General features: G+C 44.4%; 1 protein-coding gene across 3 annotated transcripts in view; it reads right to left on the reverse strand.

The window, feature by feature from the left end:
- Positions 1 to 5,060: 5,060 nt before the first annotated feature.
- LOC139163114 (zinc finger protein RFP-like) overlaps positions 5,061 to 13,555 on the reverse strand; it is a 182,952-nt gene continuing 174,457 nt past the window's right edge. For 2 of the 3 annotated variants that reach the window (XM_070744069.1, XM_070744072.1), the window contains 4 exons: positions 13,488 to 13,510; positions 10,122 to 10,240; positions 7,446 to 7,478; positions 5,061 to 6,002 (listed from right to left, as the gene is read on the reverse strand). In XM_070744069.1, coding sequence (XP_070600170.1) covers positions 5,428 to 6,002; positions 7,446 to 7,478; positions 10,122 to 10,240; positions 13,488 to 13,510 — 750 coding nt within the window. In that variant the 3' untranslated portion in view covers positions 5,061 to 5,427. The remainder of the gene's footprint in view (positions 6,003 to 7,445; positions 7,479 to 10,121; positions 10,241 to 13,487; positions 13,511 to 13,555) is intronic. The other variant, XM_070744070.1, reaches the window with a different exon arrangement.

The raw sequence follows: 13,555 nt of genomic DNA on the forward strand, positions 1-13,555 counted from the left end.
ACCCGGAGACCAATAGGGAGCTGGTGCTGCTCGCAGAGAGTTGGTGTAATGTGGATGTACCTAGTGCACCCACAACAGCTCGCGCGGCTGCATTCTGGACCAGCGGTAGCCTCCAAATGTTCTTCAGAGGTAGCCCCATGAAGAGCACATTGCAATAATAATTTCTCCAATCCCCATCCCTTTTGAGATTCTGTTGGGTTAGATCAGTGACTCTCCATTTGGGGATATATATATATATAGAGAGAGAGGGAAGGAAGGGAGAGGGAGAGGGAGGGAGAGGAATTAAAGTATCTCATGACAGATTTTCACACTTACCGCCATTGCAGCATCCCCATGATCAATATTCAGTCGCTTGGCAACTGGCCCATATTTATGACGCTTGTATTCCCCCCAGTCATGTAATCACCCTTTGTGACCTTCTGACAAGCAAAATCAGTGGGGAAGCTTAGCAATCGTGGGTTCACTCAGCAACTGGGTGACTGATTTAACAACTGCTTACTGCATTAACAACTGTGACAAGAAAGATCGTCATCTAGTGCTACCTCCAAAAGGGATCCTTGGGTTTTGGGCTCCCCCTGCCTTCCTTTCCAACCATCCAGGCACCTTTCCCTTCTAAAGTCCATCATATGGCTGCAAGTCCACTATGCTCCCTCACACAGGCACCTTGCCTGGACTTGTCCTTCCAGCTGGTCCCCTGTGAAGTCTCCTCTCAGCAGGTGGATCGTGCAGTGAGGTGATGGTCAGATGGCCGGTTGGTGCTTCTTCCTCTCTCCCCCCCACCTCCCTACTCCGCTGCTTGCTGGTCTCTCTTGTAACTGCCTCTGCTCCTCCGTTGATTTCCCTACCTTTCTCTCCATCTTTTTCTCCTTCCTCTTCCTCTCTCTCTCTCTCTCTCTCTCGTTCTCCTCGTTCCTATGAAAACCTCTTGTTTTACATTGCCTTCTCCTTCTTCTCCCCTGCTGCACTTAAAATAGGGCAAAGCTCACTTAATAGCTGTCTCACTTGGCAACAGAAATTTTGGGCTCAATTGTGGTTGTAAATCAAGGACTGCCCGTATTAGGTGTGTTTATTAGGATTATTCGTTTACTCTTTTGCCAACAACAGCTGGTCAGTTTTCAATTGCTTAGATGCTTTGAGATTTTCCAGGAAAGTGCTGTTAGCAATCAAAGTCACCACATCAGAGTTCAGTTTCACTCCCCTTACTTTTTATTTTTTACAAATAACTCAAGGTGGCAAACATATCCAAAACATCTTCCACTTCCTATTTCCCCCACCACAATCCTGAGAATAAATGACTGTTACCCCAGCTGGCTTTCATGGCTAAGGCAGGACTTACTCTGAGATTTCCTCTTTCTAGCCTGGCATCTTAACCACTAGATCAAACTGGATCTGACACCCATCTCAATATCGAAGCCAGTTTTGGGCTGCCTCGGATTGAGTTTCTTTTATTTACATAAAATTTTTATTGAAATCTAAACAAACAACAACAAAAACAGACTGAAGTAAAAAATGCAAAGAAAAAAACATAACATTTGAATAAAAACATTAAAAAGTACAGAAAAACCACTGTACGATACATACAGATACAAGGTGGTTACATAACACCCCCTTATTTTCTTATTTTACATTTCTAGTAAATTCAGAAAGAAGAAAATATTAATATCTATGCTTTCCCTGTCTATCAACTATATTTTCAGCCATTTTCATTAGATTTATTATTTACAAATTTCCCTTTATTTCGTATTTGTTTGTATTATCTCTTCTGATATCTAGCCACTTGTAGAGATTTTTCTGTCAGGATTGGGACCTACCTGATGTAATATTCCAAATTGCAGAGAGAAGAATTGTAATCAATGTAATACAGTGATCCCTCGATTAGCGCGGGGGTTACGTTCCAAGACCTCCCGCGCTAATCGATTTTCCGCGTTATAGTGGTGCAGAAGTAAAAACACCATCTGCGCATGCGCACCCTTTTTTTTCCATGGCCGCACATGCGCAGATGGTGGAGTTTGCGTGTGGGCAGCGGGGAAGACCCAGGGAAGGTTCCTTTGGCCGCCCAACAGCTGATCTGCTCCGCAGCGCGGAAGCAGCGAGGAGCCGAAGATGGAGTTTCCCCGTTGCCCAGGCAAAGGGGAAACCCCATCTTCGGCTCCTCGCTGCTGCCGCGCTGCGGAGCAGATCAGCTGTTGGGCGGCCAAAGGAACCTTCCCTGGGTCTTCCTGCTGCCCAGGCAAAGGGGAAACCCCAAGAGAGCCAAAAGAGCACCGGGCCGGTTGGTTCCCAACCAAAAGAGTTTACCCCGATTGTCCTCGGTGGGGGAAAACAGCGCGTCGCCAGGCTCCCCATCTTCAAGAGAGGCGCGACGGCTAGCCAGGATCCACGCAGGGGAGAAAAGGCGCGCGCTCCCAGCCGCTGCGCCCCGCTTGGAGAGCAGCGGCGAGCAGAGCACAGAAGACAACGAGGCTTTCGAGGGCTCCAAGGCGGGCGGCGGCGCGTCCTTCGAGCACGCCGGCGGCAACCCCAAGCTGAAGGCGGCCACCACACACACACACGCCCACGCCGCCATCCACCCCGCCGGGTTCCCCGCTTGCTACCTCTTCGCCTTCTCCCGCCTCCGAGGCCGACCAGCCCAAGCCGCAACAGACACACACACACATACACGCACTCCCTCTCTCGCGCTCACACAGACGCACTCAGACAGAAAAGAAAAAAAAATCCCCAAAAGAGAGGGACAAGAGGCAGGCACAAAGCGGGGGCACAAGGGGAGCTGCCCGGCAGAGGTTCCTTTTTTTCTTCTCGTGGGCAAGTGGAGGGGGGGAGAGAGAAGGAAAGAGAGAAAAGGAAAGAAAGAGATGAGAGAGGGAGGAAGAGAGTGTGAGAGAGGAAGAAAGAGAGAGAGAAATGATAGAAAAAAGGGGAGAAAAAAAGAGAAATGAGAAAATGATTGAAGCAGAGAATGACAGGAAAGAAAGAGAAAGAGGCAGAGAAGTGACTCTTGGTGATGACGTATGATGTCATCGGGTGGGAAAAACCGTGGTATAGCAAAAAAACCATGGAGTATTTTTTAATTAATATTTTTTGAAAAACCGTGTTGTAGCGTTTCGCACTAATCGAGACCGTGCTAATCGAGGGATCACTGTAACTGCAACAATGTAAAACTGCTTGTCCCGGTGAATATGCAGATTGTAATATAATCTGATTGGCTGACAAAAGTATATATACATAATGCACCTTTGCCTAGGTGTGGCTTGGCTTGAAGGTGTTCTGTCTGGGTCACTCCGGAAGCTATGACCAACCCAAAAAGATAAGCCAGATACACTGGTTGAATCCAAACACAGTTTTATAATGGTAAAAAGCAAAGAAAGCAACAGAAAATGTCCTTACAAGTCAGGAAAGCACTGGAACTCCAAAAGAAACACAAAAGCAATTGTTCATACAGAAAAACAGGATCCTTAATGCCAAACGAGGCTGTTGAGCTAACAGACCCAAACCTCCCACCAGTCTTCAAGACTGCTGGGCCACGAGCCAGCAACAAAAAGGCTGAGAGAAAATGCAAATAACACCAACTCCTCTTTGATAACACTCCACGCTGCCAAAATGGTTCTCATGCCTTATAAACCCTTCCCTGCTAATGAGGACCACACCCAACCCCCAGGTGCTCCTCATTCAATGCTGATAATATCTACGCAGTTGAGTTCTCCTTTGAGCTATGCGTCTCTGCCGCATACTAATGATAGCTTGTGCTTCGTCATCTAGGGACTCCAGGGAATCCAGAGAATCAAAGCTACTTGCTTGAAATAGCCCTTCCCCAGGGCTCCCAGGCCTTGCTTCATCTTTAACTTTCTTGACTGCTGGCTCCACTGTCCGGCTGTACAGAACTCTCCCCTCCGCTCTCAGACTCCCCCGGGCATGGAGCCAGCAGAGACGCAGCTGGTCTTTGATCTGGCTCAGGCTGAACCACAACAGAAGGTATTGTGGCTTAGTATGGTTTAGAGCAGTGATTTTCAACCTTTTTTGAGCTGCAGCACATTTTTTACATTTACAAAATCCTGGGGCACACCACCAACCAAAATCATTTTCTCATTTCTCTTTTTTCCTCCCCTCTTTGCTCTCATTTCTCTTTCTCTCTCTCCCTTCCTCTCCTTTTCTCTCTCTCTCTCTCTTGCTTTCTTTCTCTCTTTCTCTTTCTTTCTCTCACTCTTGCTTTCTTTCTCTTTCTCTCTCTTGCTTTCTTTCTCTCTCTCTTTTTTTCTCTCTTTCTTTCTTTCTTTCTCTGTCTCACTCTCTCTCACTCTTTCTTTTTCATTCTCTCTCACTCTCTCTTGCTAATCTTTCTCTCTCTCCATCCTGGCCCAGCCAGCGGGCCAGTGCCAACCCCGCACCCATGCCCAGCACAGTGCCAGCATGTACGGCATCCAGAAGCACGTCCAGCCACCGCTGTTGGTGCCTCCACCCTGGAGCTCCCACTCACAGCCACCACCCCGCGACTACTGCCCGGTACCACTGCTGCTGGTGCCCTCCCGCTCCCACTGCCGATGCCCTACCGCCGGTCCCCAAAGCTCATCTGCCATTTCATTTTTACAATTCTGTTAACAATTCTATTTGCATTTTGGCTTGACCAGGTAAAATATTTAGTTCATATACCACTCACATCTTCTAGCTCGATAACAGATGGTACATTTTCTTTTTGTCTACTGTCTTCTATGTATCTTCCTTTTCTATGTACATATAGTATTACACTGAATAATCAATGATTTGCTTGAATTCAAAAAATGCACTGCTCAAAGAAATAAAGGGAACACTTAAACAACACAATGTAACTCCAAGTAAATCAAACTTCTGTGAAATCAAACTGTCCACTTAGGAAGCAACACTGATTGACAATTAATTCCACATGCTGTTGTGCACATTCAACTTTGTACAAAACAAAGTATTCAATGGAAATATTTCATTCATTCAGATCTAGGATGTGTTATTTGAGTGTTTTATTTTTCAAGCAGTATATAAAAGTAACAACACCACTCTAAAGTAGAAATAAAATCTCATATTGGCAAATAAAATGAGATAAAAATACATTTATTGACATAAAATTGCAAAGGAAGGAACTATAACCCATGAGACACCCATAAAATTACAATAACTGATTGCAACTAAACATTAAACAAACAAGCAAAGTACATAAATGGGCAGGAGAACTGTGATGGACATCTAAAGTCCATGATTTATGGGTTTGGCTGTAAGAGGAGCTATCTTTAATATTGATACACCTGAACAAAGGACATTGCATCCTATCAAGCTTATATTGCACATCTCACTTTCTTAGATTAATTGACTGACCCATTCTAAGGCTACACAACTGCAAGCAATTTGGTGTGGCAGAGAATACACAAGGAAGCTGAAGTAGTAGAATGCTAAGGAACCTCTGCTTTAAAGCTTTTCAGAGATCCGTGCTTGGCAAATAGGGATTTTTCCAAAGTTTTGCTTATGGAGGTCCCCTTTTTTAGGGAGTGTCATGCAGGGGTTGTTGGAGAAATAGAAACAGGGCCGAAGGGTCTCTCCAGCCAAGGAAGTGTCAGAGAATGAATGGAGCAGAGTTAATGTCCTGGCATCAAAAAAGCTCACTTGCCCCTCTTCCTTGTTGAGAGAGACTCGGATCCTCGTGGGCCTCTCAGTCAGAACCAGCTCAGAACTTTCTGACGGAGACATGGCCATGTATTTCCCTTCACATTCCCCAATCTGCCAGCAGCTGGTCGGCACATCAACATTTGTTACATTCTTTGGCTTTTTGGCAACCCCTACACACCATCCTGTTCCATCTCCTACAATTACTTCCCAGAAATATCTCCCAGTCGAGAACTTCTGACAGCCAAGGACATAAGGAAAGGTTTCAAATTTTTTGCAGTTTGGGACAGGATATATTGCTTTAACTACTATGCTTTTTCGATCTGCGGAGATTTGAAGGCACTTAGAATTGGCTGTGTCTGGATCCAGGATTACATTCTCTGTAAGGGGGGGAAGGAAGAAAAGACAGAGAAGAACAAGAGCTTCAGTTGGAGGCCTTGTCTGATTCTTCACCCTCAAGAGTTTAACGCTCTTGTGTGAAGGGAGTTCAGCTTCCAAATACCCCCTTCAGGACTGGAAGACTCATTGTTTGTTTTTAAACAACGCCTAAGTATTGCCTTGCTAAGAGTTCTCCAACAATGGCAGCTGTAAGACTTGTGGTGTCCAGGTACTCTCTGTACTCCTTTTTTTCCAAGCACTCAGGTTCTCCCCCTGTCTTAGTCCCATCCTCTGATAATTGCCGGCCTGTTTGGCATCCCTCTGACATCTGGTTTTATCATTAGATTCACTAAGGTTGCCTTTGCCACCTGCCAATCCAGCTGCCAGTCAGCTGCACGCCTTCAGAATCATCTCTTGGCTTCATTGTCCACTCCCCCAGTCTCTAGTTTCCCATATGGCCATAACTCTGCTCATTGCCCTTCAGGTCTGCCCTGCTGGGTGGGGAATTCAGGGAACTGAAGTCCCCAAGTTTTACAGTGGCCAAGGTTGAAGACTTATGGCCAAGACCTTCAAATCCTTCATAGTGTTCCACCTCTTCAAGCCTCCCTACACAATTCTCTTTAGTTTCCATCTTGCAGGTGAGATTAATGGGATTGGGAGTGAAGAGTGGTTGGCTTTGCCTTCACTAATTTGATGAGACAGCCACGGTTGAACAGGGACTCTGCCTGGAGCATTAATCCAGAAGATCAGGCAGAGCAAGAGGCTGCCATGTTTCAATTCTGAACTGGCAGAGTCAGAAAGATCCCCCAGTGGTAACTTGGGACAAATGATGGGATGAGTGGAAGTTCTACCCTTTTCTCTATGAGCTTCAGGGTATCACAGGCATGGAGAAAAGGGGAGGATCTTGCACCGGAAACCTCTGCTTTCCTCAATCAGGTGACCCCCAAGGTCATCAGGCAGTAAAATCAACAGGATGTTATTAGTTTGGTAGGAATTCGATATTCCTTTCAGTCCCTGGCCATATTTTCCTATTTCCCCAGATCTTTCATTCTACACCTAGATTGACTTCAATTTTCTAGATGTATAGAAAAGAGCAGAACGGAATAAAGTGGAATGGTGTGACGTGGAGTAGAGGAGTAGGAATAGGACAGGACAGAACAAAACTGAACAGAACAGAACAACAGCTTTATTTGGCCGAGTGTGATCAGACACACAAGAATTTTGTTCCTACTGTATATGCTGATATTGTATATATAAATGGCATGTAATAGTTCATAAATCATAAAATCATTAAAGTTTACTGAATTACTGAATTATCATAGTCTTTAGGATATCTAATCCTATATTTTTCTTTTTTGTTAATTATCATGTTTCTCTTAAAATTACTGGCATCAGAGCTCAAATAGCAGGCAACTGAGATTCTTATACATTTTTATAATATTTACCTTCCTGTTGTTGAAGTTCACTTGCCAAAGTATCTGGGGAAGAAAAGGGAGGGATTCAGCATCTCATCACTGGAACTGGAGCCACAGAAGGGCCTCCCTACAGATATACTACAAGATGCATAAGCACACCATTGTGCCTACCGTCCCTGTACTATTGTCTTCTTTTGTTACTTTTTATCATTACTTATCTAATGTTTATTTGTACAAATTGTCACCCTATAATTGTTTGACAAAATAAATAAATAAGTAAATAAAATAAATAAAAAATATACTCCCTACAGATATACTGATTTGCTTTCCTTGGACTCAAATCAGGAAATAAGAAATATGGAAAACCAAAAGCTAGAATGCCATTGGTGGCTAAACATAGTCCATAAGAAGGTATAAATATGTTCTACTATATATTCCATATGCAAGTAGTTCTCATCTTAGAATTATTTGTGCAGTGAAATTATAGCAGCAATGACAAAAATGACTTATGACCAATTCTCACACTTATGACTGCTGGAGCCTCCCCAGTCACGTGATCAAAATTCGGGCACTGGGAACCAGCTTGTATTTACGATGGTTGCAGCATCTGGGCTTGTCCTCTTCAACCTTCCTGGGGAGCTTCTGAGAAGCAAAGTCAATGGGGGAAGCCAGATTCATTTATCAACCATGATTCACTTCACTGCCAGTATTTTCTGAATAACTATGGCAAAAAAGTTCATAAAATGGGGCACTGCTCACTTAGTAACTGACTTGCTTCACAACAGAAATATTCAGCTCAACTGACGATGTGAGTCAAGAACTAGCTGTATATATTCCATTATACTTAGTGGTAGCTTATTCTGCTTTCCCAGTGATAACTGCATATGGATTTGGGCTAGAAAGAATACAGGTAATCAGTTGCGGCCCTATCTGGACCGGGACTCACTGCTCACAGTCACTCATGCCCTCATCACCTCGAGATTCGACTACTGTAACTCTCTCTACATGGGGCTACCTCTGAAAAGTGTTCAGAAACTTCAGATCATGCAGAATGCAGCTGTGAGAGCAATCATGGGCTTCCCAAGGTATGCCCATGTCACACCAACACTCCGCTGTCTGCATTGGTTGCCGATCAATTTCCGGTCACAATTCAAAGTGTTGGTTATGACCTATAAAGCCCTTTCTGGCATCGGACCAGAATATCTCTGGGACCGCCTTCTGCCGCATGAATCCCAGCGACCAGTTAGGACCCACAGAGTTGGCCTTCTCCAGGTCCCGTCGACTAAACAATGTCGTTTGGCAGGTCCCGGGGGAAGAGCCTTCTCTGTGGTGGCCCCGACCCTCTGGAACCAGCTCCCCCCTGAGATTAGAACTGCCCCCACCCTCCTTGCCTTTCATAAACTCCTTAAAACCCACCTTTGCCGTCAGGCATGGGGGAACTGAGACATCTCCCCGAGGCCTATACAATTCATGTATGGTATGTCTGTGTGTATGTCTGCTTTAATAACGGATTTTTTGTTATGTTTTTAAATTATTAGGTTTGTCTTGAATTGTTTTATTGTTGTTGTGAGCCACCCCGAGTCTACAGAGAGGGGCGGCATACAAATCAAATGAATGAATGAATGAATGAATGAATAAATAAATAAATAAATAATACAATCATAACTGAGCTTCTGATCCTGAAATCAATCCCTCTTTGATCCATATACCAACCCAGAATCTCTCTTGGAAGCTCAAAATGTCATCCAGGATAAAACCCAAGTGGCTCTTATTTACCTCTCAATTTTTTCTTAGCCCCTTTCAGAAGTGCAGGGATATCACTGTAATCCCAGATTGCCCACTTTGGCTCTAGAAGTAAATCCAGCATGCAGCCGCACAAGCTGTGATGGGCGTATCTAGAAACACCCATATTAGTCCAACAATCCGCAAGCTGCACTGGCTTCCAATTGGTCTCCAAATGCAATTCCAGGCATTGGTTAATATCTATAAAGCCCTACATGGCTTAGGACCAGATTATTTACATGACTGTCTTCTGCCTCTCCTGTCCCAGCAACCAATTAGGTCGCACAGAGTCGGCCTCCTCCGGGTCCCATCGGCCAAACAATGCCATCTGGCAGGACTATGGGGGAGAGCCTTCTCTGTTGTGGTCCCGGTCCTCTGGAACCAACTCTCCCCAGAGATTCATACTGCTCCACTCTCCTCACCTTTCAAAAAGTGCTTAAAACACTTTTATGTTGACAGGCCTGGGGTTGTTGCTTCTCACTCCAGCCATTAGTATGCATGAGCGATGATTATGTGCTGTTTTATTGGGTTACATTTTTTTAACTTGTTCTTATGTATTGGGGTATTTTAAATTTTATCATGTTTTTACTATTGTAAGCCACCTTGAATCTGGAGGAGGTGGGTGACCTATAAATTCAATCAATCAATCAATCAATCAATCAATCAATCAATCAATCAATCAATAAATAAATAAATAAATAAATAAATATTCAATTATACTTAGTGGTAGCTTATTCTGCTTCCCCGGTGATCAGTGCATATGGATTTGGACTACGAAGAATACAGGTGAGTCTTATCTTATAATCAAAACTGAGCCACTGATCCTGAAATCGATCCTTCTTTGATCCATGTGACACCAACCCAGAATCTCTCTTGGATGCTCAAAATGTCATCCAGAATAAAACCCCAGAGGCTCTTTTTTACCTCTCAAATTTGTCTTGATACTTTTCACAAACGCAAGGAAATCACTGTACTCGCTGATTGCCCACTTCTGCTCTAGAAGTAAATCCACTGGATTCTCATACGTTTCCTTAGCCTGGTACCTGGCAAGTCAAAATAACAGAATAACAGAATAAGAATGGGAAGGTCATCTAGTCCACCCACCACCACACCACTCACACCAGTGATGGGAACCTTTTTTGCCTCTGGTGCCAAAAAAGGTGCGGCTGCGTGTGATTGCGTGTGCACACATGCCCACACACATAATGCAATGCCCTCCCCCAATGCATGGACAATGCCCTCCCCAAACTGCCTCCCGCACATGCGTACAACCTCATTCATGCACACAGGACACACTGAAACCCTGGAGTTCCATGTGGCCCATTTTTCGCCATCCCCAGAGTTCAGGAGGATGGGGAAAGCAGAAACAGCAGACTAGAAGGCCAAAAATCTGCTGGCCAGCATGCGTCTGCAGGCTGGAGCTGATATAGGGCAATGCCTCATGTGCTCTCAGGTATGACTCTGTGTGGCACCTGTATCACATGTGCCATAGGGTCGCCATCAGTGCCTTACACCATCTTTTCTTGAAAACTTCCAGTGATGAAGCGAATACAATGCCTGAAGGCAAGCTGTTCCAGTGGTTCATTCTCCTCAGTCAGGAAATGTATCCTTATTTCTAGATTGAATCTCTCCTTGATCACTCTCCATCCACTATTCCTTGTCTGGCCTTCAGGTGTTTTGGAAAAAAGGTTGACCCCCTCCTCTCTGTAACAACCCCTGAAATACTAGAACACTGCTATCATGACTCCCCTTCTCTTCATTAGACTAGCCATGCCCAGTTCCTGAAACCATTATCAACCTGCCAATAGAAGCTTTCTAAACCATCAGATGGTGCTTGAAGATTAGCCAGCTGCACCATCCAACCCGGGTTGGTCATCAGGGATTTTGTCTTCTGAGCTTTCAATTCAATTCAATTCAATTCAATTTATTAGATTTGTATGCCGCCCCTCTCCGTAGACCCGGGGCGGCTCACAACAACAACAACATAATATTTAACAAATCTAATAATTAAAAGTCATTAAAAACCCCTTATTAAAAAGAAAACATACACACAAGCATACCTTGCATAAACTGTATAGGCCCGGGGGAAATGTCTCAGTTCCCCCTTGCCTGGCGGTAAAGGTGGGTTTTAAGAAGTTTACGAAAGACAAGGAGGGTGGGGGCAATTCTAATCTCCGGGGGGAGCTGGTTCCAGAGGGTCAGGGCCGCCACAGAGAAGGCTCTTCCCCTGGGTCCCACCAGACAACATTGTTTAGTCGACGGGACCTGGAGAAGGCCAAATCTGTGGGACCTAACCGGTTGCTGGGATTCGTGCGGCAGAAAGCAGTCTCGGAGATATTCTGGCCCGATGCCATGTAGGGCTTTATAGGTCATGACCAACACTTTGAATTGTGATCGGAAACTGATCGGCAACCAATGCAGACTGCGGAGTGTTGGTGTAACATGGGCATATTTAGGAAAGCCCATGATTGCTCTCGCAGCTGCATTTTGCACGATCTGAAGTTTCCGAACACTCTTCAAAGGTAGCCCCATGTAGAGAGAGTTACAGTAGTCGAACCTTGAGGTGATGAGGGCATGAGTGACTGTGAGCAGTGACTCTCGGTCCAAATAGGGCCGCATGGTGCACCATGCGAAACCTGGGCAAACGCCCCCCTCGCCACAGCTGAAAGATGGTTTTCTAATGTTAGCTGTGGATCGAGGAGGATGCCCAAGTTGCGAACCCTCTCTGAAGGGGTCAATAATTCCCCCCCCCCCCCGGGTGATGGACATCAGACTTCAGGTTCCTCAGGGAACTTCTCTGTCACCAGAATTGGTGCACTTGGCTGTTCTACACATTGTATTTAAGTAGTGTCTGGTTTCTAGGGGTTTTAGTTCAGTGGGGTGTTGATGGCCACCCATTAAGTCACAGATTGTTGTTTTCTTGTGTTGTCCTGTCCTTGGCTCTTAGGTACAGTGGTACCTCTACCTACAAACGCTCTACTTACGAACTTTTCTAGATAAGTGTGGTGTTTGGTTGTTGCTTTTAGTTGTTCAGTGAGATGTTGATGGCAAGCTATTAATTGATTGTTGTTTTCTTGTGTTGTTCTGTCCTTGGCTCCCAGGTACCTGTTAAACTGGTGGTAAATCAGCATTCTGATTGACTGACAAGGGCCCTTGTTTCTCAGGCATCAGTCATTGCTCTATTGAAATATAGACGCTATGGTGACTCAGTGCATCCTGACCCAGAACTGCACTCACCCACCTTCCTAAAGTTAAATGAGAGATCTAGTAACGGCAACTAAGTTTCAGTTTTCGGCTCTCTACTCTTGAAAGTCTCTTGGTCAAAGAAATGGCCAATGACAGATGACCAATGGCTAACATGGGTAACATATGTATTTAGACCATGGATATAATGTACGGGACCATCTCTTACCACATACCTCCCTGAGACCAATTAGAACATAGAGTCAGCCTCCTCCAGGTCCCGTCAGCTAAACAATGCAGGTTGGCGGGGCCACGGGGGAGGGCCTTCTCTGTTGTTGCCCCAACTTTATGGAACCAGCTCCCCCCCTGAGGTCTGTATGGCTGCCACCCTGCTGGCTTTCCATAAGGCCATGAAGACCTGGCTATGCCAGCAGGCCTGGGAGTCCTAAATCAACCACTAGCTTGTCCATGTGTCCGAATAAGTATGTATACAATTGAATTGTCTTTAGTTTTAATTACGATTTTAGAAATTAGTTTTTTCCTTGACTTTTTTTATTTATATTGTTGTAAGCCGCCCTGAGTCCTATGGGATTGGGCAGCATAGAACTCTAATTAATTAATATTCAAACTGGTCTCGATGGATTAAGGTAAGGCAATGAAATTGCATTTATAAGTAACCTTCAATTTATGACTATTTGTTAGCAATCAGTTACAACAGTTGTCAAAAAAATGACTTACAACCATTTTCGCACTTAACATCTACCACAGTGTCCTTGTAATCACAATTTGTTTGCTTGGCAACCAGCAGGTATTTATGATACAGTACTTACATTACTTGGAAGAGCTTAGACTCAATAGGTGGATAAAATGGCAGAATTCAATCTAAACATTTGACTGACTGGGAAACCAACCAACTGTGAAACCAAATCTAATAATTGATCATATCAAATATTGTTACCTAAGGTTACCTAAGGAAATGTCTAAGAAGTCCTGAAATTTATTATTTTGTCTTTATATTAAAATACTGCTAAATATAAAAAGAAGTTTCCAAAATAGGAAAACTGCTGGAGGATCTGAGACTGTAAAGAAAAGGGTGGATTTACTTACTTCTTCAAGATACTTCCAATGTCCTGAAAAATAAAGAGACAAAGCACTGAAAGGAGCCATTTCCTATG

Source organism: Erythrolamprus reginae, chromosome 2 (assembly GCF_031021105.1).
Source record: "Erythrolamprus reginae isolate rEryReg1 chromosome 2, rEryReg1.hap1, whole genome shotgun sequence".
NCBI classification, from domain to species: Eukaryota; Metazoa; Chordata; class Lepidosauria; order Squamata; family Dipsadidae; genus Erythrolamprus; species Erythrolamprus reginae.